Here is a 26,125-nt window from a genome sequence, read left to right as displayed (position 1 = left end):
CGCTGGGGCGTCAACTTGACGGAAGCCACGGTAATTACCTTGAGCCGGTCACTTGACGGAGGTGGAGACTGACTCTCAGCCCCCCTGTTGATAATGTCACAAGTCACAGACCGGTTGCTTGATGGATGTGGAGACTGACTCTCAGCCTCCTTCTCGACAATGTCACAAGTCACAGACGGGTTGCTTGACAGATGTGGAGACTGACTCTCAGCCTCCTTCTCGACAATGCCACAAGTCACAGACGGGATGGCGAACGGCGGACCTTTAACCGTCAAAGACGAGCAAGCAGGGTTCTTCAGATGAACGAACAGCAGGCAACTCTTTTGACAGGACGGTCCCCAACGGAGTATGTCACCGGATTGCCAGTTCAGGGTCGGCCCATGAGTACGTAACCAAGGAAGGCCAAAAAGAAGGATATGAGGCGAATTCGGCAATACGTGGAAGGAGATCCGCTCCCGATGACATGTGCCAATCTGCAACTCAACTTCCTCAGTGACCTGGTTAACGGTGTCCTGCAAGGGCTTACCGTCGACCGGAGCTACTGACCTAGGAGACTCCAGGGATCTGACAGGAATACGAAACTTCTTAACTGCCTCGAGACTAACAAAGTTACCCACTGCGCCAGAGTCCATAATAGCTTTCACAGTAAAAGTCTCGAAACCAAAATTCAGGGAAACAGGCACGGTCAGGGGTAGAGAGGAATCACATACACTTGAGGAGACCTCACTTAACAGTCCCAGGCGGAGAGACTTCTCCGGTCTCTTGGGACATAAACGTAGGAAATGGGAAGCATCCCCACAATAGAAACAGAAACCTTGTGCCTGCCTCTTCACACGACGTCGTTGAGCTATCTGGAGGCGATCCACCTGCATAAGCTCAGGTACCGGATCTGCCGAAGATAACTCGGGTAACGGCTGAGAAAAACTGCGAGTGGACGAAGAGAGGCGAGAGGACCCTCTCTCTCTGGCTCACTCGCGGGTGCGCTCCTGGAAGCGCAAATCAATGCGTGTCGCGAGAGAGATAAGATCCTCCAAATTGATAGGGGTGTCTCGGCCCACCAGTTCGTCTTTGATCCGACCGGACAGACCACGCAAAAAGGCCCCTACGAGGGCATCATTATTCCAACCTAGCTCACAGGACAAAGTGTGAAAACATATCGCGTATTGTCCAACCGATAGAGAACCTTGACGAAGATTAAAGAGGGACTCGGTGGTGGAAGCAAGGCGACCCGGCTCGTCGAACACCTTACGGAAAGTGTCCAAAAAGATGGAAAGCTGAGCGACGAACGGGTCATCACGCTCCCAAAGGGGATTCACCCACGTAAGAGCCTTACCCTCTAAGTGAGAAACTATAAATGCTATTTTAGCACGATCGGTGGGGTAATGCTGCGGTAAAAACTCAAAATGCAAACGACACTGGTTCAAGAACCCGCGACACAACACAGGGTCACCACTATACCGGGGTGGCTTGCATAGGTGCAGAAGCGAGTGTGGAAGCATGGCCTGTGCAGATTGTATGGAAAGGAGCCGATTATCTACCGACGCTATATAGTTGAGAATCTGAGCCTGGGAGTCGCGTTGCTGCGCAAGTTCCTGTTGGAGACTAGCCAACTGGGCAGCATTCCCAGGCTCAGAGGACTGAGAGGCAGATAAACCGGACTCCATGGACTTGAGAAATGCCATAATCCTAATCTGGTTTTCCCGGAGGAATGTCAGCTCCTTTTGGACGGAAGCCGCAGTACCAGCGGGGTCCATGGCCTGATTATACTGTTAGAGTGGTAACGACTCCTGGAGTGGACCCTCTGGGTCGCGGCACCAACCCTCCCAGGGCGAGCTAGCCTAGTGAGGACCACCCCTATACAGGGAGTGTCAGGAGCAAGCCCCAGGGGATACGATACCACGACTGCTGGCACCAAGCGGCCGGCTCACAGGAGATACGAGACTGTGTGACTGGAGGGTGCAGGATACTAGGGAACACAGGAGAATACACGGGAGTGCGCTGAATACAGGATAGTGCAAGACGGGTACACGTGGGCACATAAGGCGTGTAGCGAGTAACACATCCGGAGGTAGACAAACAGGATGCGTGCAAGGAGCATGACAGGGTACAGAATGAGGCAGCAGTCGTGCCAGGAGGTGTAACAGAACACAGGAATAGAGTGAATGCCAGGAGGCACGACTGAGCAAGAAACAAGGGACAGGAAATGAGAGGATGTGCCAGGAGGCACAACTGAGCATGAACCAACAAGGGTTCAGAGCAAGTGCTAGGAGCACCACAGAATAGCAGACAGAGCAGAGGACCTGAGAACAGCGCACAGCCAGGCTGGGACACAGCTGGCCCAGCCAGGAAGCACAACAATAATCAGGCACCTCCCCTAGGGGGAGGTCGCCTGATATAGCACATGACTACTACTGGTTCCGGGTCAGGACCTAGCCAGAAAGCACATGACCACTACAGGTTCTGGGTCAGGTCCCCCATTACCATAGAGAGGACCAAGCCCTATATAGCACTGACAGGAGCGCGCAAGCGCAAACGTGACATGGAGGAGGAGACCCGGGGACGAGAGCTGCGCGTGCGCACCCGACGGGGACCCCCGAGGGACCACCGTACCGGAGGGAGTGACGTTGGGGCCGAAGCCCCGCCTCCTGGTGAGTGCGGCATAACAGCGAGTAAAATAAATATACACAATTCATCACAGTCTTTTGATAAATGAAACCGTGACGGTACGGTTAATTTCTACTGGCCTATGGCCATTTTGCATATCAAATACACGCTGGAGGAAGAATGATGTGCCCCCAAAATGGCCGTAGGTTTGTGGACTTCTCTGTGTCAGTATCTGCATATAGCGTTTGTACAGTGTGATAAATGCTGACGATCTTAACAAGTGCTGCTGCCCTTTCTTCTGTTTTTTGGCCCCTTTGTTTTCACTGACTTCTTGATTTACCAGTTTAGTCTGTCATGATGCTGGTAGGAGCTTTCATATGAATAATTCCATGAGTGATTGATCAGCCGCATTCTGGACAACAAAAATCATATATGCATTGCCAGCTAAGGTTCTCACTTTTAATATTCTTCCACATTTCTACTCCAACTGCGGTCCCTAAATGGCCAATAATTAGAAATACCTAATTTATTTAGTAAACAGGTAACATCTCTATGTCACTGATTTTTTTTTTTTTTTAAAGAAAGAGCCTTCGACTTTAGGACATAAAATATATTTTTATTACATTTCTGATTTCATCTAAACTCTTAGGAATGTTAATAAATTAATTAGCCAAATGTAAAAAGTGATTTTTTTTTTAAAGCTTGAGTCGGAACCCGGAAGGGTATGTGCACACGTTGCGGATTTGCCGCGGCGGATCCCCTGCAGATTTGCTAGTGATTTACAGTATAATGTTATTCAATGGGAAAAAAAACCCGCTGTGCACATGCTGCGGAAAAATCCGCGCGGAAACGCAGTGGTTTATTTTCCGCAGCATATCAATTCTTTGTGCGGATTCCGCAGCATTTTTACACCCATTCCATTATAGGAATCCGCAGGTGTAAAAACGCAGGCAAAATCCACGCAAAATCCGCAGGAAATCCGCATAAAAAAGCGTGGATTTCGACCTGCGGATTCTGCCAAAATGTGCAGATTCCGTGCGGAAAATCCGCAACGTGTGCACATACCCTAAAACTACAGTCTTGTCTGCAAATGCTAATCTTGCATTGTTCATGACCTCTGATTTTAGAAAGATCTGCAGATGCAAAGGTCCGCAGATGCAAATTTCATGTCTTTAGACAACTTAATTTATTTTGCTTTTCACTGATGCCTTCTTCATAAGGTAGTAACAGGCTGTGCTTCCAGTTTATGGTGCAGGCTGAACTCTTTACTGTGCATGTCTTATACCTAGGTAGGATTGAAAAAGTGATGCATGTAGCTTTCACAAAAGGATCCTAATCCGAAACAAAAAAAAATGTTTTAGATGAGTAGTCAATCTGAATGAATAGTGAAGTTTCACAAAAGGGCTACAGTTAATGATTTGCAAATGATAAAAAAGGAAAACTAAATTTTCAAAACACCTTGATTTATTCAGTAACGAGCAAAAGCATCACTCACAAAAATACACCCACTTACATGCCATGGCTGCTGCCAATGAAGTTATTAATGGTTGTCAGAGGAATATTCTGCGATAGCTGAATGCACTTTGGCTTGTAGATCATCAAGATCCGCTGCTGGCAGCTCCCTTTGCAATTACTGATCAATGACATACCAGATGTCGAGGAAGCTGACGTGAAACGCTCGTCGGGGTTTGTCCTGTCATCTCCAGGTATGCACACAGTACTTTGTTTATACACTGGTATGTTTATTTTATTATGGGCTATTATGTAAGCGGGCATTGGTGCAATTATCTATGCACTAACTAAATATTATGTGCTAATACTTTTCTGCACATCCATCCTGGATACCTCTATTAACATTTGTTCATATTTTTGGGTTATTTACCTTAGGAGAGGTTATTGTTATCTGTATTATATACCCCCTTTATAGGGGTTTTCAGGCTGCCATATGGCACATATGTTTTTTGCACCTCCGCTGGAGGATTACAGCGAAGAAAATATATATCTTGCATATTGCACATAGGTACGCACATAGCACTTTACTTTATTGCCTTTTTGCAGTTCATTCCAATCAGGCATTGCTCCTTCCTCATCTTGAGTGGATATTGTCCTGATTTTGAGCCAATTTTGGTGTTTGTCTCTAGATATATATTTGTGTGGGATATACCTCACTAGAGGCGGTATTTTGTCCACTCACTCTCCTTTTTATAGGAGTTATGTGGGAGCTATATGGCGCACATGCGCTTATTTGGTACTGTTTTTGGTGGACTCCACTTGGTATCTGTATCAATCTATGTGCTTTTTTATACATGTTTTTCTTCCATAGCTCATTTCATGTGAACCTGTGTATCATACTTGCTGGTGTCACACCTGTTTGTTTCTTCTCCTTTTTGTCATTTTATATGGGCATTAATAAAACAATAAAATTAATTAATAAAACTTATTGCATTCACGTTTATTGAGATGCGCCTTATTCTTCCGTTCTCTTTTGGATTTCTATTGTCTCCCATCAAGTAAGTCTGGGAGGGTCATTAGTTGGCAATTGCAAAGGTAGCTGCCATCAGTGGATCTTAATGATGTCCAAGTGGCAGAACATTCTTCAGACAACCATTAATATAGCATGCCAAGGAGTGTAAGTGTGTGTAATCATGGCGCTCATATTGGATAAATTGAGATGCTTTGAAAACTTCATTTCTTTTTTCATCATTAACAATATCAACGTTGATTAGTGTATCTATCATCATTGAAAAATATTTGAGAGAGGACGGCTTTGGGCCTTGCATCACCCCGGAGTGTTTTACCAATACAATCTCACACTTCCTCATTCTTTTCTTTTTTACTTCCTTGTTTGAGTTTCCATATGAGTGGTGTATAAATACAAGAAGTATAGCCTAACATTCAGAGGGAGAGCACCTAACCTTGAAAAACTTTTCAGTGAAAAGATGGCATCTTCGACGTATTTAACAGTTCTACTCCTTTCTCTGGCTGCATGTCTACCTGCAGCAGGGGCTGGGAACCCAGGATTCGTGGTGAGACTCACACAGAATGGGCTGGATTATGGTATGTTGTACAATCAGTTCAAGTCTCAGATTTATACATGAAATTGTGGATTATATCAATCTGCGTAACGTTTTGGTGCATAAAAGTTATTCTTCAGTTATATTGGAAGTAGATTGTACAGGATAGAACCAAGTGACAGATACAGCTTTGACGTCGCTCCTTGAAAAGAACCAATATACATTTTTTTCTAATCATAGAATACCCCTATTAGAATAGCTCGTCCTAAAAATCTCTCAAACATGTCCCCAAATTCGTATTTACATATGTAATTTGAACATTGGAATATATGCATTCTGATTCCTCATAAGATAAACCCACATATAAGTACAAGATCTATGGCTTCAGCTCAGGGATCATAATGAGATAAGGTGTGATAAAGGGTAAAGTTTTGCTGCTGTATGCCGTAGCAAATAGGACTTAATATTAAATGATCCATGTATTGTAATGCTAGAACGATTGTATTTTTCTGGAGTACTGTGTGCTAATTAATGTTTGTTTTATATTACATGTCATTATACGTAACGCACTGCTCAAAAAAAATAAAGGGAACACTTAAACAACAGAATATAACTCCAAGTAAACCAAACTTCTGTGAAATCAAACTGTCCACTTAGGAAGCAACACTGATTGACAATCAATTTCACATGCTGTTGTGCAAATGGAATAGACAACAGATGGAAATTATTGGCAATTATCAAGACACACACAATAAAGGAGTGGTTCGGCAGGTGGGGACCACAGACCACATCTCAGTACCAATGCTTTCTGGCTGATGTTTTGGTCACTTTTGAATGTTGGTTGTGCTTTCACACTGGTGGTAGCATGAGACAGACTCTACAACCCACACAAGTGGCTCAGGTAGTGCAGCTCATCCAGGATGGCACATCAATGCGAGCTGTGGCAAGAAGGTTTGCTGTGTCTGTCCAGAGGCTGGAGCACTACCAGGACACAGGCCAGTTCACCAGGAGACATGGAGGGGGCCATAGGAGGGCAACAACCCAGCAGCAGGACCTCTACCTCTGCCTTTGTGCAAGGAGGAACAGGAGGAGCACTGCCAGAGCCCTGCAAAATGACCTCCAGCAGGCCACATGTGTGCATGTATCGGCACAAACAGTTAGATACTGACTCCATGAGGATGGTCTGAGAGCTCGACGTCCACAGATGGGGGTTGTGTTCACAGCCCAACACTGTGCAGGACACTTGGCATTTGCCACAGAACACCAGGATTGGCAAATTCGTCACTGGCGCCCTGTGCTCTTCACAGATGAAAGCAGGTTCACACTGAGCACATGTGACAGACGTAATAGAGTCTAGAGATGCCGTGAAGAGCGATTTGCTGCCTGCAACATCCTTCAGTATGTCCTTCAGTATGACCGCTTTGGCAGTGCATCAGTAATGGTGTGGGGTTCCATTTCTTTGGAGGGCCGTACAGCACTCCATGTGCTTGCCAGAGGTAGCCTGACTGCCATTAGGTACCGAGATGAGATCCTCAGACCCCTTGAGAGACCATATGCTGGTGCGCTTGGCCCTGGGTTCCTCCTAATGCAGCACAATGCCAGAGCTCTTGTGGCTGGAGTGTGTCAACAGTTCCTGCAAGATGAAGGCATTGAAGCTATGGACTGGCCCACCCATTCCCCAGACCTGAACACCTGAATCCGCTTGAGCACATCTGGGACATCATGTCTCGCTCCATTCACCAACGTCACGTTGCACCTCAGACTGTCCAGGAGTTGGCGGATGCTTTAGTCCAGGTCTGGGAGGAGATCCCTCAGGAGACAATCCACTGTCTCATCAGGAGCATGCCCAGACATTGTAGGGAGGTCATATAGGCACATGTAGGCCACACACAATACTGAGCATCTTTTCCTTGTCATGAGGCATTTCCACTGAAGTTGGATCAGCCTGTAATTTGATTTTCGACGTTGCTTTTGCGTATCATTCCAAATCCAAACCTCCATGGGATATTCATTTTGATTTACATTGATAATTGTTGCTTTATTGTTCTGAACACATTCCATTATGCAATGAATAAAAATTTGCTACTGAGATATTTTATTCAGAGATATCTAGGATGTGGTATTTTAGTGTTCCCTTTATTTTTTTGAGCAGTGTATAAATCTAACTGATATGCAGTGGTTTACTATATGTAAGCCATGTCTCCTATCCTGTCGGCTTTTTTAATTATTTTACAAAAGCCGACAAATGAATTAACGGTTATCGGTTATTCTGCTATCTCTCTCTCTCAAATATATATATATACTGTATATATATATATATATATATATATATATATATATATACAGTGGGGCAAAAAAGTATTTAGTCAGTCAGCAATAGTGCAAGTTCCACCACTTAAAAAGATGAGAGGCGTCTGTAATTTACATCATAGGTAGACCTCAACTATGGGAGACAAACTGAGAAAAAAAACCCCAGAAAATCACATTGTCTGTTTTTTTTTAATTTTATTTGCATATTATGGTGGAAAATAAGTATTTGGTCAGAAACAAAATTTCATCTCAATACTTTGTGATATATCCTTTGTTGGCAATGACAGAGGTCAAACGTTTTCTGTAAGTCTTCACAAGGTTGCCACACACTGTTGTTGGTATGTTGGCCCATTCCTCCATGCAGATCTCCTCTAGATCAGTGATGTTTTTGGCTTTTCGCTTGGCAACACGGACTTTCAACTCCCTCCAAAGGTTTTCTATAGGGTTGAGATCTGGAGACTGGCTAGGCCACTCCAGGACCTTGAAATGCTTCTTACGAAGCCACTCCTTCGTTGCCCTGGCGGTGTGCTTTGGATCATTGTCATGTTGAAAGACCCAGCCACGTTTCATCTTCAATGCCCTTGCTGATGGAAGGAGGTTTGCACTCAAAATCTCACGATACATGGCCCCATTCATTCTTTCATGTACCCGGATCAGTCGTCCTGGCCCCTTTGCAGAGAAACAGCCCCAAAGCATGATGTTTCCACCACCATGCTTTACAGTAGGTATGGTGTTTGATGGATGCAACTCAGTATTCTTTTTCCTCCAAACACGACAAGTTGTGTTTCTACCAAACAGTTCCAGTTTGGTTTCATCAGACCATAGGACATTCTCCCAAAACTCCTCTGGATCATCCAAATGCTCTCTAGCAAACTTCAGACGGGCCCGGACATGTACAGGCTTAAGCAGTGGGACACGTCTGGCACTGCAGGATCTGAGTCCATGGTGGCGTAGTGTGTTACTTATGGTAGGCCTTGTTACATTGGTCCCAGCTCTCTGCAGTTCATTCACTAGGTCCCCCCGCGTGGTTCTGGGATTTTTGCTCACCGTTCTTGTGATCATTCTGACCCCACGGGGTGGGATTTTGCGTGGAGCACCAGATCGAGGGAGATTATCAGTGGTCTTGTATGTCTTCCATTTTCTAATTATTGCTCCCACAGTTGATTTCTTCACTCCAAGCTGGTTGGCTATTGCAGATTCAGTCTTCCCAGCCTGGTGCAGGGCTACAATTTTGTTTCTGGTGTCCTTTGACAGCTCTTTGGTCTTCACCATAGTGGAGTTTGGAGTCAGACTGTTTGAGGGTGTGCACAGGTGTCTTTTTATACTGATAACAAGTTTAAACAGGTGCCATTACTACAGGTAATGAGTGGAGGAAAGAGGAGACTCTTAAAGAAGAAGTTACAGGTCTGTGAGAGCCAGAAATCTTGATTGCTTGTTTCTGACCAAATACTTATTTTCCACCATAATATGCAAATAAAATGAAAAAAAAACAGACAATGTGATTTTCTGGATTTTTTTTTCTCAGTTTGTCTCCCATAGTTGAGGTCTACCTATGATGTAAATTACAGACGCCTCTCATCTTTTTAAGTGGTGGAACTTGCACTATTGCTGACTGACTAAATACTTTTTTGCCCCACTGTATATATATAGTAACGTTCCACACTGTCTGTGGACAGGGATTACTCACGTTGCCGGTCTTGGAGGTAAACCCTGGCACACTCAGGGTTAAAACGAATCCATTCGGTTTATTTTCTCCATAAACCATGGAAGCATGAGCAAAAGGCAAACAGTCTTACAGCAACACAAAAACAGTCTTTAGCTGGGCTTTGTTCCCTCAGGCCCTGTGCACACACAGGCCAGGGCAATGTCCAGCCTGGAGGCTGCTTCTTGAGCCATACATACAGGAGTTCTTTTCCTTCTTCTGCACCGAGACTACTCTCACTGTGTCCCACCTGGACACATGGAAGTCTGTGCGCACTGCCAGACTCCCAAACACTCACACGTGCTAAACACCTCAATTACATAGCCCTGTAACCACACCCATAGATGAGGTATGGATCACATGGGCTGGTCACATGGTCATGACCTCATCACAGGTCCTGAACATACACAACTACACAGGCTTCATTAGGTATTCAGACACATACCCCTTGGGTGGGTATGTAGGTGACTGGACCCACACATCTCTCCAACTCACCTGGAAGCCTCCCAACAATATAGCAAAACCCTCAGCAGTACATCTGCTGAAAGAAACACGTCCAGACTTTGATCACAGGGCCACCCACCTCTGCGATACATACCCCCCATCAATCACATGACTAGTCGCCATGCCACTATATATATATACTAGCTGAAGAGCCCGGCGCTGCCCGGGCATAGTAACTAACTGTGGTTAGTTATAACAAATTATAATTATCCTCCATCCCATAATCCCGTGCCCATATACCCATCATACATATCCGCGATACCATAGGCCCGTGCCCATATACCCATCATACATATCCTCCATCCCATAGTCCCATGCCCATATACCCATCATACATATCCTCCATCCCATAGTCGGGTGCCCATATACCCATCACACATCCTCCATCCCATAGTCCCATCCCCATATACCCATCACACATCCTCCATCCCATAGTCCCATGCCCATATACCCATCATACATATTCATCCCAAAGGCCCGTGCCCATATACCCTTCATACATATCCTCCATCCCATAGTCGAGTGCCCGTATACCCATCACACATCCTCCATCCCATAGTCCCGTGCCCATATACCCATCATACATATTCGCCATCCCATAGTTGAGTGCCCATATACCCATCACACATCCTTCATCTCATAGTCCCATGCCCATATACCCATCATACATATCCACCATCCCATAGTCCCGTGCCCATATACCCATCATACATCCTCCATCCCATAGTCCTGTGCCAAAAAACCTGTCATACATATCCTCCATCCCATGCCCATATACCCATCATACATATCCTCCATCCCATAGTCCCATGCCCATATACCCATCACACATCCTCCATCCCATAGTCCCATGCCCATATACCTATCATACATATCCTCCATCCCATAGTCCCATGCCTATATACCCATGATACATATCCGCCATCCCATAGTCCTGTGCCCCTATACCCGTCATACATATCCTCCATCCCATAGTCCAGTGCCCATTTACCCATCACACATCCTCCATTCCATAGTCAACCATTATGACATCATAGTGAGCGGCGGTGCTTGATACACACACACTTTTTCCCCATTATGTAGATAGGGGCAAAATTGTTTGGTGAATTGGAACGTGCGGGGTTAAAATTTCGCTCTATATATATATATCTATAGATATATATGTGTGTGTGTGTGACATTTATAGATATATACACCTATACTATGTGTATATATTTATTCTATCTATTCTATTCAAACCTATTCTACTCTTTACTGATATTTATATGTTTTGTTTTAAATCGATGTGTACAGTTTTTTTTACAATGTTATTTTAACATGAGATTTTACATGGAGAGAACTGCTGTATGTAAAACCTCATGTTAAAATCGCATTGCATGCGCATGTCATACAGAACAATCGCATGGAAATCGCATTATACTCGCATGACACTTGCATGATACTCGCATAGCACTCGTCTGTTTTTTCAGTCTGGAAATCGGACCGTTTGGTTTCTCACAAATGGGTATGTGTCCTTAGGTATGTTCAGAATAAGCCTTTCACATTTAAGCAAATTTTAAATAGCAATCAGCACACAGCTGCCGCCATTTAGAGTGATAACTGGAAGGGGCTCAGAATGGTGGGCATATATTACTGGAAGGGACCCTGGATGGGCGGCTTTATACAAGGATGGGGGACATATATTACTGGAATGTGCCCAGGATGGGGAACATTATACCATGAAGTGGATGAAGGATACTATACCAGGATGGAGGATGCTAGGAATGTGAGAAATTATACCAGAGAGGGGCACAGGATGGAGTACATTATGCTAGGAAAGGGGGACATTATAACAGGAAGGGGCTCAGGAAGAAGGACATTATACCAGGACAGGGCCCAAGATGAAGACATTATACTAGAATGGGGGACATTATCACTGGAAGGGGCTAGGATGGAGGGCATTAACAGGATGGGGCCAGGATGGGGTAAATTATTACAGGAAGAGACAGGATCGGGAACATTATTACAGGATGGAGGGCATTGTTACATGAGAAGGCAAACACATGTCTTCACATGATCTGGAACGCTACAAGGGTCCATATATCAGGCAAATATGCAGATGGGGGTCCAGGTCCAAATTTTGCACTTGGGCTCATTGGACACACCACTGAGTTTGCATATTTATGCAACCACATTAGTTCTTTAATTTTCTTCTTCTACACAAAATGATTTTGGGTCGCCCTCCCAGGGCTGTGGGCGGGCCGGTCTCTCAAAGGGGAATGTCACAGCAGTGGTGACCCAGTCCGTGGCCCTGGGCACCCATGTAAAAGGGGTTTGAGTGATGAAATAAAGTTTATGAGTGATTCGTGACGCCACCTGTGGTATTCGGCAAAGGAAGTGTTAAGCCGACGCTGCAGACAGATCCTCTGGGACAGATGGTGGGGGGTACAGCAGTGATGATATAGCCCTCCACAGGCAGGGCCGTTGGTCCCAGGGCAGTGTAGATAGGTGTTGGGAACGAGGGTGCAGTGTATGGCACAAGGATGTAGCAGTGCCGGAGAGTTTGTAGGAAGAAGGCAAGGACACAACAGGGTGCAATTTCTTTACCTTTACTTGGCAAATGCAGTCCAGGGTCCTGATTACAGATGGCACAGGAGCAGGCTAGCCTGGAAGCAACTCAGGGATCTCTCTATCAGATGGGTTGTGTAGTCTCCTTCCTAGCGCTTAGTTGAGGTACATGCAGCACTGTGTAACACTGAAGTTCCTCCTTCTTATCTTCTCTTAGAACTACCTCGTATGGCAGACAGCTGTAGCCCTTTATCTCTCTTGGCTCTCCCGTCGCTGTTGTGCCTCCGAGTCTTAGGTGGGAATAAAGCATTTACAGCTTCCTATTCCTCTGGTTTCTGTTGCAGGACCTTCAGTATCCATACAACTGTGGAGACCAGGCTCCAGATCATGCGCTATCACTGGGAGGGAGCTCTCTATCCTCAGCTCAACCTCCAGCTTCTCTCCACACGTCTACACTTGTTGCCCTCCTCACACTGACTCCCTCCTCCTTCCTGGCCCTCAGAGAGCACTCCTCCCCTATTCTGGTTCAGAGCTCCCTCTGCTGGCCTGGAGTGGGAACTGTGTTGCATGACATGGTTAACTGCTAGAGAGACCCTTCATTGCTTCCAAGCCTGACATCACCCTCCCTGGAGGAAGGCAATGCCAGTGGGGCGACCATACTCCTGGGGGCGCCACAATTTCAGCTCATTTTTTTAATTGAATTGCACAAATTATGGGTGACATTAAAGGTGGAAAAAGTTCTGAAATTATTCTTCTTGATATGGTTTTTTTTACATGACAAAAACATGACATTTTAACTGGGGTGTGTACATTATTTACCCACTGTATTTTTTCTTTGTGACTATTTGATTTTTTATTTGCATTTTATTTAGAGCAATTAAAAACTGTTTTTAACGGCAACATTGGTCTTCATTTAGTGAAGGTGCAGTGTGTACAATATACTCACATAATATTATTATTGCTATTACACTTAGCTTCAGTTATTATATATTCTCTGGTTGAGTAATTTGATGGAAAAATCCCATCGTCCATCTGTCATCGAACCTGTTGCAATAAAGTAAAAAGTTAATTATTGCAAAATGTGAACTTCCCCCTAGAGGTGTTTCACAATGCAAACTGGGACTGGACAGAAATTTATAGCTGACCAAAGGGGTTTTCAGCAGAACAGATATGAAATGACGACAATAAAATAAAAATCACTGATGGAAATCAGTCCTTTGTGTTGCGTAGCTGAAAAATCACTGATGTCTGTAAGGTATGTATGTGCACATGGCATCTTTTAAGCACTGGTTTACTCGTTTTGTAGGTATAAACTAGTGAGCGGCTTCCAAAAGGAAGCTGCCTGAAGAATTGACAGGTCTCATAGCAGTTAAAAAAGCTCCATAAGTTCTGAAAATATGTACAAGTGTTTTGACAATGCTCTGTGTGTGTTCATTCTTTTTGTCATTTAGCGCTTTTTTCAGGTGGGTTTAAGGTGGAATACACCCGAAAAAGATGACAGTGATCATACTCTCAGGCTATGTGCCCACGTTGCGTGTTAAAACGCAGACTAAAAACCGGACTCCTTCCCAGAAATCGCAAGTTTTTTTCCGCGCGATTTCACCGTGATTTTACCGCGATTATGTTCGCAATTTTGCCGCGATTTTCTCAAGCACTTTCCAAGCGATTTGAAGCATCGCTTGGAAAGTGATTGACAGGTTGGTCACACTCGTCAAACATAGTGTTTGACAAGTGTGAGCAGCTTTTTACTATTGAGGCTGCCTATGCGGCATCAATAGTAAAAGATAGAATGTGAAAAATGATAAAAAAAAATAAAAAATCGGGGTATATTTACCTTCCGACTTTCCCGCGCTGCCATCCCGGGCCACAGCGTTCCCAGTAATGCCTTGCGAGAACTGTGATGACATTGGTCTCGCGTTACTATAGCGATCTCGTGAGACCGCTAGAGTCACGCGAGACTACGTCATCACAGGTCCTTGCCGCAAGTCATTACTGGGAACGCTGAGGCCGGGAAGGCAGCGCGGGACGCCGGAAGGTAAATATACCCCGATTTTTTATTTTTTATTCTTTTTTTTACAGAGGTATGGTACCCAGGGCCTGGAGGACAGTCTCCTCTCCTCCACACCGTGGGTACCAACTGCACATGAGACGCTTAACTTCCCGCATGGTGGGCATAGCCACATGCGGGAAGTAAGCGATTCTCATGCATTCCTATGGGTGCGGAATCGCGGCAATTCTTTGCGATTCCGCACAAAAGAATGAGCATGCTGCGATTTTTTCCGCAATGCGATTCCGCCTCGGAAAAAAGCGCAGCATTAGCACAGCATGTGTGGAATGCCATAGGAATGCATGGAGTGCGTTCTGTACATGAGTTTTAACCGTTTTCACGCCAAAAATCGTGGCAAAAACGCTTAAAAATCGCATTGTGGGCACACAGCCTCAAAGAGTTTTTCAGTTTCTAAAAATCCATGTTTCCGGATGCACTTAAAAAAAATATATATGTGCCTTACCCCCCTTCCCAGGTCCAGGGCTAATTCTTCTCTGTTGCTCCCAGTGTCTGCTACTGTTTGCTGCACTGACATCTCGTCAACAACTTTGCAGCCAATCAATGATCTCAGTAGCTCTGAGCGGCTCGTGCCATCAACTCAGGAAAAGTCACCAAGCTCACATATTGGCATTAGTGCTTTGATGACAAAATCAGACACCAGGACTCTCCATATCCAGTGCTGAGTTTCTTCCGCTGCTCGTGCTGTCTGATTTTGTCTCTAGGGCCGGGGTCAGACTTGCAAGTGTAATGCGAGAAACTTGCACGAGTCTGTGGCATCAATACCCGGCACTGCCGTCGACACTCGGGACCGGAGTGTGCGGCTGCATAGAAATACATGCATCACACTCGCAAGTCTGACCCTGGCCTAGCGCTGACGTCAGGTCGACAGCACATCAGCCAATAAGTGACCACACTGACTTTCCCCAAGTTGACAGCACAAGCCGCTCAGATTCACTGAGCTCACTGATTGGCTGCAACGCAAAAACAAATAATGTGAGCAGCCCTTGAGACTTATCACTGAACCCATAGAAGGGAGAGTAAAGGATGGGGACATGGGATCTGTGAAGCTGGAAAAATGGGTTTAGGGTATGTGCACAGTCACAAAGTGACATAAGAAGGAACATGTACACAACAGTACAAGAAAACACAAAATGACAAATTTGCAAAAATACTCTGCAGTAAAAAATATGACAGTAATCAGCAAGTGCTGGATAACAAATACAGGGTATTTAGTCGATACATTTTTTGCAAAAAGTGCATAGCAAGCTGCTCCACCACGTCACGGTAACCCTTCACGGAGCAGTCCCTATCTAATGTATTTAAAACCTGAACATGTGAACAGTGTCTAAATGAACAGGATACAGACAGGCGTCCCCCATGGGCTCGTGGTGCAAGGCAGCTCAATTATGTGCATGTCACACAAGAGAGGGGTGGGGTATCCCAAACCATGCTAAGCAAGGAAAAAACAGATTAAAAACATATATGTGACATGCACAAGTGTGAACAAGTCGGTCAGACAGTGTTCACGCCACCCACTGGCTGAAACACAACAAGAAAACACAAAATGACAAATTTGCAAAAATACTCTGCAGTAAAAATATGACAGTAATCAGCAAGTGCTGGATAACAAATACAGGGTATTTAGTCGATACATTTTTTGCAAAAAGTGTATAGCAAGCTGCTCCACCACGTCACGGTAACCCTTCACGGAGCAGTCCCTATCTAATGTATTTACAACCTGAACATGTGAACAGTGTCTAAATGAACAGGATACAGACAGGCGTCCCCCAGTATGGGCTCTGTTGTGAGTTCATTTTCCCTTCACTACTGAGGCCCGAGGAACTCCCTCTTCTGGTGAAGAAAGGTAGTGAGCCTGATTGTCAAACACCTGGGGCTGATGATGATGACTGGCTGAGTGGAGTTGATGACTGGTTATAAGGCTGCCGATGCCCTTCTGGCCTGCGGGTGATTTCTCTGTGGACTTCTAGGAAACCAGTCTGATTCCTGCTCATCTAAAGCTAAGATTTCTGCTTTGCCTTTTTGCATTAGTGTTTTGTTTTCCTTGCTTTTCTGGATTCTGCCATTCCCTGCTGGGGTTAGCTGAATCTCCTTTTGCCTGTTGCTCTGTCTTCAGAATATTCCTGAGTACTAACATAGCTTTTTTGAAGCCTAGCGTCTTCAGGGCCTTTTTTACTGTCAGTTTGTTGGCTCTTATTTTCATAGGGCTTTTCACGGATTGCAGACAGCAGCCTTCCTGTCCTTTCCTATCTAAGCTAGCGTGGGCCCCATCTTTGCTCAGTCTATCTTTTTGTCTGTGTTTTGTTCTTTCTTCTTGCTTCACCGTCATTATATGTTGGGGGCTGCCTTTTACTTTGGGGTCTGCTCTGGGGCAGTTTAGATTTCCCCTTTCTGTCCTTAGGCTATGTAGTCCTCCGGCTGTGATCGAGGGGCCTAGGGCATCGTAGGAGCCCCCCACGGCTACTGCTAGTTGTGTTGATAGGTTCAGGGGTCTGCAATCCGATAGCTGCCAACTTCTCTGGTTTTCTGGACTTAGCTAGCATTACTATTTTTGCCTCCTACGGTGACTCAATCATAACAGAATCACCCGCCTTACCGCAGATTCTAGGGTACTCAATAGCAGGAAAGAATTGTATAAAAAAAAAAAGTGTGTATATTTTTTCCTCTATATCTCTGAGGCCGTAGGGGGAATTTTTTTTTTCTCTCAATGGAGATAAAGCAATTGTCTGATCGTGTGGAGCAGCTCGCTGCGGAAGTGCGGGGAATTTCCGCCTACCTTGCGCATTCACATGCTGCTGAACCAAAGATTCCTACACCTGATGTATTTTTTGGGGATCGGTCTAAATTTTTGAATTTCAAAAATAATTGTAAATTATTTTTTACCTTGAAGCCTAACTCGTCAGGGAGCTCCGCGCAGCAGGTTAAAATTGTCATCTCTTTGCTGCGTGGCAATCCCCAGGATTGGGCGTTTTCTTTGAAACCAGATGATCCTATTCTGACTAATGTGAATGCATTTTTTCAGGCCTTGGGGTTGTTGTATGACGAACCTAATGCCATTGATCAGGCTGAAAAGACCCTGCTGGCATTGAACCAGGGTCGTGATTCTGCAGAGTTGTACTTTCAAAAGTTCCGAAAGTGGGCGGTACTCACTACCTGGAATGATAGTGTCTTGGCTGCTCTCTTTCGGAAGGGGTTGTCAGAAGCCGTAAAAGATACTATGGTGGGATTTCCTGTTCCCTCTGGTCTTGACGATTCTATGTCTTTAGCTATTCAGGTTGATCGGCGTTTATGCGAACGCAGAGCTGCACGAGAGGTGTTGCCACCTGTTGAACAGATGTCTGAACCTATGCAATGTGATAGAGTTTTTTCCAGAGAGCAGCGTCAGGAGTTCAGAAGGCGTAATAAGTTGTGTTTTTTCTGTGGAGATGCCTCGCATATTATTTCTGTCTGTCCTAAACGCGAGAAACGCTTTGCACACACGTTTTCTGTTGGTGGTGTTCAACCTAAGTTTCTTCTGGCTATTACTCTGATCTGCTCCCTGTCCACATTTTTCGCCAAGGCTTTTGTGGATTCGGGAGCAGCTCTAAACCTAATGGACTTGGATTTTGCTAAACGTTGTGGATTTCCGATGACACCTCTGCAGACGCCTATCCCTTTGAGGGGGATTGATGCTACTCCTTTGGCTAAAAATAAACCTCAGTTTTGGACCCAGGTGGTAATGCGGGTCGCCCCAGACCATCAAGAAAATTGCAGATTTTTGGTGTTACATAATCTGCATGATACTATTGTTCTGGGGTTTCCCTGGTTACAAATTCATAATCCAGTTTTGGATTGGAAATCTGTGTCTGTGGTGAGTTGGGGTTGTCGGTGTGCCTTTAGTGAGGCTCCGGTGTTTTCCACCTCTCCTCAGTCGCATGATGTTCCTGGTTATTTGGCGGACTTTTATGATGTATTTAGTGAGAATGAGTCTGCGTCTCTGCCTCCTCATAGGAGTTATGACTGTGCTATTGAACTGAGCACGGGGTGTAAATTTCCCAAGGGTCGGCTCTTCAATTTATCTGTACCCGAGCACGAGGCTATGCGATCCTATATTAAGGAGGCGTTGGAGAAGGGTCATATTAGACCATCCTCGTCACCCTTAGGTACCGGTTTTTTTTTTGTAGCCAAAAAGGATGGATCATTAAGACCTTGTATTGATTATCGTGCTCTCAACAAAATTACTGTTAAATATCAGTATCCGTTACCCCTGATTTCTGATCTATTCTCCAGAGTTAAAGGTGCTTGCTGGTTTACCAAGCTTGACCTCAGGGGGGCGTATAATCTTATTCGCATTAAGCATGGGGATGAATGGAAGACGGCGTTTAATACTCCGGAGGGACATTTTGAGTACCTGGTGATGCCTTTTGGGCTCACTAATGCCCCTTCTGTCTTCCAGTGCTTCATGAACGACATTTTCCGAGATTTTGTCGATAAATTTTTGATTATCTATCTGGATGATATTTTGATCTTCTCCAAGGATTGGGATTCTCATGTGGAACATATTCGGACTGTGTTCCGGATCTTGAGGGAGAATTCCCTGTATGTCAAAGGATCTAAATGCCTTTTTGGAGTACAGAGGATTTCTTTTTTGGGATTTATTTTGTCCCCGTCAACTATTGAAATGGACCCGGCCAAGGTACAGGCCATTTACGATTGGGTTCAGCCCACTTCTTTGAAGGCCCTCCAGAAGTTTTTGGGTTTTGCTTATTTTTATCGGAAATTTATAGCAAAATTTTCTAGTATTGCCAAGCCATTGAGTGATTTGACTAAGAAGGGTGCTGATGTGTTAAATTGGTCTCCGGAGGCTGTTTCTTCCTTTCAGGAGCTGAAGCGAAGATTCACCTCCGCCCCGGTTTTGCGGCAACCTGATGTCTCACTTCCGTTCCAGGTAGAGGTGGATGCTTCTGAGATTGGTGCAGGAGCTGTTTTGTCCCAAAAGGATCCTGTAACATCTAAAATGAATCCCTGTGCTTTCTTTTCCCGAAAGTTCTCTCCATCTGAACGTAACTATGATGTGGGGAATCGGGAACTGTTAGCCATGAAATGGGCATTTGAGGAGTGGAGACATTGGTTGGAGGGAGCTAAGCATCAAGTCCTGGTCCTCACTGACTACAAGAATTTGATTTATCTAGAGTCGGCTAAGCGCTTGAACCCTAGCCAGGCTAGGTGGGCCTTGTTTATTACACGTTTTGATTTTGTGGTTTCTTTTCTTTCTGGAACTAAGAATGTCAAGGCTGACGCCCTCTCTAGGAGCTTCTTTGCTGATTCTCCTGTGGTGACCAAGCCTGCTACCATCTTAGGCGAAGGGGTAGTTCTTTCTGCCATCTCGCCCGATTTGAGACGTGCTCTGGAATAGTTCCAGGAGGACAAACCTGAGCGTTGTCCCAGTGGAAAGTTGTATGTTCCTGACCAGTGGAAGAAGAGAGTGATGTCTGAAGTTCATTGCTCTGCTTTGGCTGGTCATCCAGGTATTTTTGGTACTAGAGATCTGGTGAGTCGGTCTTTTTGGTGGCCCTCCTTGTCTCGTGATGTCAGGAATTTTGTGCAGTCCTGTGGGACGTGCTCCCGGTCTAAATCGTGTTCTCACTCTAGTGGGTTGTTGATGCCTTTGCCAGTCCCCAAGAGGCCATGGACCCATATTTCAATGGATTTCATCTCTGATATGCCTGTCTCTCAAAGGATGACTGTTATTTGGGTGATTTGTGATAGGTTCTCTAAGATGGTTCATCTTGTACCACTCCCTAAGTTGCCGTCTTCCTCTGAATTGGTGCCCCTGTTTTTACAACAGGTGGTTCGCTTGCACGGGATTCCTGAGAACATTGTATCTGACAGAGGAGTCCAGTTTGTGTCTAGATTTTGGAGAACTTTCTGTTCCAAGCTGGGAATTCAGTTGTCCTTCTCCTCTGCTTTTCACCCTCAGACCAATGGGCAGACAGAGAGAACAAACCAGACCTTGGAGTCATATTTGAGATGTTTTATTTCTGCTGATCAGGATGATTGGGTTTCATTTTTGCCCTTGGCCGAATTTGCTTTAAATAATAGAGCTAGTTCTGCCACTTTGATGTCTCCTTTTTTTTGTAACTTTGGGTTTCATCCTCGATTTTCTTCAGGGCAGGTGGAGCCCTCTGCCTGCCCAGGGGTTGACACTGTGGTGGAGAGAATGCACCAGATCTGGGACCAAGTGGTGGATAAGTTATCTCTCTCCCAGGAAAAGGCCCAGCGGTTTTCCAACCGACATAGGACCATTGGTCCCCAAATTAAGGTTGGTGATATGGTGTGGTTATCATCAAATAATATTGCTATGAAGGTGGCTTCTCCTAAGTTTAAGCCTAGATTTATTGGACCTTACAAGATTTTGGAGATTATTAATCCGGTCTCTGTTCGTTTGGCTCTTCCTGTCACATTTAAAATCCATAATGTGTTCCATAAATCTTTGTTGAAGAGGTTTGTTGAACCTGTTGTTCCGGGGGTTGCACCTCCAGACCCTGTATTGGTTGAAGGTAACATGGAATATGAGGTAGAGAAAGTACTGGATTCCCGTCTGGCTAGACGGAGACTCCAGTATTTGGTTAAGTGGAAGGGTTATGGTCAGGAGGATAATTCCTGGGTCTCTGCCTCTGATATTCATGCCAAAAGATTGGTGCGTGCCTTTCATCGGGCTCACCCTGATCGCCCTGGTGGCGTGGTTGAGGGTTCGGTGACCCCTCCTCAAGGGGGAGGTACTGTTATGAGTTCATTTTCCCCTTCACTACTGAGGCCCGAGGAACTCCCTCTTCTGGTGAAGAAAGGTAGTGAGCCTGATTGTCAAACACCTGGGGCTGATGATGATGACTGGCTGAGTGGAGTTGATGACTGGATATAAGGCTGCCGACGCCCTTCTGGCCTGCGGGTGATTTCTCTGTGGACTTCTAGGAAACCAGTCTGATTCCTGCTCATCTAAAGCTAAGATTTCTGCTTTGCCTTTTTGCATTAGTGTTTTGTTTTCCTTGCTTTTCTGGATTCTGCCATTCCCTGCTGGGGTTAGCTGAATCTCCTTTTGCCTGTTGCTCTGTCTTCAGAATATTCCTGAGTACTAACATAGCTTTTTTGAAGCCTAGCGTCTTCAGGGCCTTTTTTACTGTCAGTTTGTTGGCTCTTATTTTCATAGGGCTTTTCACGGATTGCAGACAGCAGCCTTCCTGTCCTTTCCTATCTAAGCTAGCGTGGGCCCCATCTTTGCTCAGTCTATCTTTCTGTCTGTGTTTTGTTCTTTCTTCTTGCTTCACCGTCATTATATGTTGGGGGCTGCCTTTTACTTTGGGGTCTGCTCTGGGGCAGTTTAGATTTCCCCTTTCTGTCTTTAGGCTATGTAGTCCTCCGGCTGTGATCGAGGGGCCTAGGGCATCGTAGGAGCCCCCCACGGCTACTGCTAGTTGTGTTGATAGGTTCAGGGGTCTGCAATCCGATAGCTGCCAACTTCTCTGGTTTTCTGGACTTAGCTAGCATTACTATTTTTGCCTCCTACGGTGACTCAATCATAACAGGGCTCGTGGTGCAAGGCAGCTCATTTATGTGCATGTCACACAAGAGAGGGGTGGGGTATCCCAAAACATGCTAAGCAAGGAAAAAAGAATTAAAAACATATATGTGACATGCAAAAGTGTGAACAAGTCGGTCAGACAGTGTTCACGCCACCCAATGGCTGAAACACAACAAGAAAACACAAAATGACAAATTTGCAAAAATACACTGCAGTAAAAACTATGACAGTAATCAGCAAGTGCTGTATAACAAATACATGGTATTTAGTCGCTACATTTTTTGCAAAAAGTGTATAGCAAGCTGCTCCACCACGTCACGGTAACCCTTCACGGAGCAGTCCCTATCTAATGTATTTAAAACCTGAACATGTGAGCACAAAACTTTCCCCATTACATCATCAGGGCTTGTGGTTTAGCAGCTTCAATCATCTGTCTGAAAATTTCTAAGGTTGTGGATTCGAGACCTCGGGTGACTCACAGAAAAAAAACAATGTGTCATGTTTCATTAAGCCCTGTCCCCTTTTGCTAAGCCCCTTCCACTTTTAGGCTGCGTTCACACGTTGCGGTTTTTTTTCGCGGCAGTTTTTAATGCGCGATTTTGCCCGAAAACGCAAAAAAACCCAGCATCCCATGCAATCCTATGGGATTCTGCAATGCTGTGCTAATGCTGCGGATTTTCTCCGCCCACATAGGAATGCATTGTTCTGCTTACTTTCCCTATGTGGCTGTGCCCACCATGCGAAAAGTAAGCAGAACATTTGTGGATGGTACCCACAGGCTGGAGGAGAGGAGATTCTCTTCCAGGTTGTGGGTGCCATATCCCTGTAAAATATAGAATTAAAATAAGAAATCGGGTTATATTCACCTTCCGACGTCCCGCTCAGCCTTACCGATGCTCCCACCAACTCCCATTCCCAGTAATGCCTTGCGGCAAGGACCTGTGATGACGTAGCGGTCTCACGAGACCGCTACAGTATCGCGAGACTGTGACGTCATCAAAGGTCTCGCAAGGCATTACTGGGAACGGGAGCATCGCGAAGATCGGGAACGCTGCGCGGGACGTCGGAAGGTGAGAAAAACACGATTTTTTTATTTTTTTAACATTAGATCTTTTACTACTGATGCCGCATAGGCAGTTTCAGAAGTAAAAAGTTGGTCACACTCGTCAAACACTATGTTTGATGAGTGTGACCAACCTGTCAATCAGTTCTCCAAGCGATGCTACATATCGCTTGGAAAACGCTAGCATTCTACAAGCTAATTACGCTTGCAAATCGCTAGTTTTTCCGCGGGAAAATCGCGGGAATTTAAAATGTGGTTTTCCCGCAGAATGGAATTCTGGAATTCCCGCGGTAACTTCCGCTGGAGTTCCGCAACCTGTGCACTTAGCCTTAGTGTGCCAGGGTAGTTGCTGAATGAGGGGGAAAAATGGCAATATTTTTGCTCAAATACACCTTGCTACATGTTTTGCAACCTTTTGACAATAGAAATCTTGTGTAGAGGAAATCATAAACTCTCCTCTGTGTGTTTTAGGTGAGTCTAAAGGATATTTTGGGTGATGCATTTTCTAACATTTCGTCTGGCATTTTTGAACTCCTGAACCAATGAACTGGAACCATAGCCTGGTGACTAGCCTCCCTGTTCCCCTCTGATTAGTTAGGTAGACCCATGAGTCTTATTGCTCCTGTTATAATGCATAGCCAGGTTTCTCTGCTGTAAAATAGCAATATATTTGCTCACATGCTAATTCACACCTCGTATTATCACATTCGTTCCACAGCACGGCAGGAGGGAATGCGTGTCCTGCAACAGGAACTTGCTAAGATTCATCTTCCAGATTTCTCAGGATCTGCACATACCCATTTGGGAAAAGTCAAATACAGTTTTAACAGGTAAATTGACTTCAGTTCAAACATGAACAAGTGTCCGGCAGAATTAAGAAAAGATGTTATGTGTTAGACTCCACCACCATATAGCCTGTATGCCTCCATACACCATCACAGTACAGTATCTGTATGAAAGCTCACATTTCATCCTGATTTTTCGTACCTCCCAAGATAAAAAAAAAAATTCTTGGAAGAAATGAAATTTATTGGAACAAATTTAAGATATATAAACCATACATTTCATTTTCTAACCTTGACTAATGGGAATCTGTCAGTAGGATGAACCCTCCTGTGCCGCCTATATGGGCATGCAGGTCATAGGAAGCGGAATAATATGATACCTTGAAATCTGCAATTCAATGTCCTAGTCCAGAGATATCCATGTTTTTCTTATATGTAAATGATCTGTTCAGGACTATGGGCTGGACATAGATCTGTATGAGAATCTGCCTCCAGAGATTATTATAAAAGGAAGTACACGTTCACATAAAGATTGTAGTAAATTGCACAAGAAGTTAAAACTTGCTTTCAACCGAAGGTTTCAATTTAATCAGTATTACAGCTCCTTTATAGCCATTTCTTTACTATAGATTGCAAAATCATCCTGACAGGTTCTCTTTAATGAGTGCGTGGTTCCTCTACATTAGTATTCTGCCAGCACTGTTAATGCTGGAACTTCCCAACATTCATTGCTCCTGCTATTATCCATCGGTTGCTTGCTCTAACTGGACAAACAGCCTTGATGTGTAGTTTGATAGAAAAGTAGGAGCAGATACACAACATATATAAGACTGGTTATGACCATATAAAGCTATAGCCATGTGAATATAGATTTTCTTTTCATAAAGAGTCGGGCCGACACTCTGATCAAATGCTGTTCAGAGTTGATCCGAGTGTTAACATAGTGTGTCTGATTCTTGAATGAGAGAATCGGGTCACACTGTGAGAAGATGGAGAACAAAATTTCTCCATCTTCTCCATTGTGTCAGTGTGCAGAAATTGAATGTCATCCAAGTGCAGTCCAATGTTTTCCATGTACCCATAGACTTGAATGTGTGAGTGTCTTCCAATTTCTGAATTTTGTCAGTGAAAAAAAAAATAAAAAATCGAACATCAGCACTGCCCATTAACATTGGTCCGAGTGCTCTCCAATAAATCATTGGGTACCACTCATCCAATGTTGTTAGAGAGCCCTAATAGTAATAGTCACAAAGCCTAGTTTACCATCATAATGTCCTATTAGTGATGATCACTGTGTGTCAAGAGGGATTTTTTTTTTCTCTTCATAGACTGTAAGCTTGCGAGCAGGACACTCATTCCTCTTGGTATCTGTTATGATCTATGTGATTATTGTTATGCTGTAATGTCTGTCGTCTGTACAAGTCCCCTCTGAAATGTAAAGTGCTGCGGAATATGTCGGCGCTACAGAAATAAAATTATCATTACTATTATTATTATATAATGCTCAAAGCAATTGTGCTAGTATCTGCTATTGGACCTTCATGCCTAAGGGGGAAAAATGTTTTTTATTACATAAGAGAAGAAAAACAGGAGTATTATAAGATGCACATGGCATCTGTGAGGCCTGGTTGTAGTATCTCGCATTTGGCCCCCTGTTATAGAGAAAATGTGTATAACCCTATGTGTTATTCTATTACAGCATGACTATCCGCAACTTCCAGTTACCCAGCTCACAGATCGGCCCTGTTGCCAATGTTGGCTTAAAGCTCTCAATCTCTGGCGCCTTCATCGAGATTAGTGGACAATGGCATGTCAAGGCATTGCATATGTAAGGAATTGGAAATGCCCACTACCCTTCTCTAACACTGTAAACCTCTGGAATACGCTGGCGTGATCTTTTAGCACTAGACTAATAACTGTAAGAAATATAGGCATAATTAAAGAGGCCTTGTCAACAAGTGAAAAGTGACCAG

The 26,125-nt window shown here is 44.6% G+C and overlaps 1 protein-coding gene across 2 annotated transcripts in view; it reads left to right on the top strand.

The window, feature by feature from the left end:
- The first annotated feature begins 5,457 nt into the window (after window positions 1-5,457).
- Window positions 5,458-26,125, top strand: part of LOC141059053 (bactericidal permeability-increasing protein-like) — a 53,737-nt gene continuing 33,069 nt past the window's right edge. Inside the window, exons 1-3 of one of the 2 annotated variants that reach the window (XM_073555262.1) lie at window positions 5,458-5,661; window positions 24,086-24,197; window positions 25,852-25,980. In XM_073555262.1, coding sequence (XP_073411363.1) covers window positions 5,544-5,661; window positions 24,086-24,197; window positions 25,852-25,980 — 359 coding nt within the window. In that variant the 5' untranslated portion in view covers window positions 5,458-5,543. Of the gene's footprint in view, window positions 5,662-13,803; window positions 13,937-24,085; window positions 24,198-25,851; window positions 25,981-26,125 lie in introns of those variants that run through there. The other variant, XM_073555263.1, reaches the window with a different exon arrangement.

This window comes from Dendrobates tinctorius, unplaced genomic scaffold (genome assembly GCF_039654945.1).
Source record: "Dendrobates tinctorius isolate UK_male_01 unplaced genomic scaffold, ASM3965494v1 ptg000223l, whole genome shotgun sequence".
Taxonomy (NCBI): domain Eukaryota; kingdom Metazoa; phylum Chordata; class Amphibia; order Anura; family Dendrobatidae; genus Dendrobates; species Dendrobates tinctorius.
The sequence above is the reverse complement of the archived record's forward strand: the minus strand, read 5'-3'. Positions and strand labels throughout refer to the sequence as shown.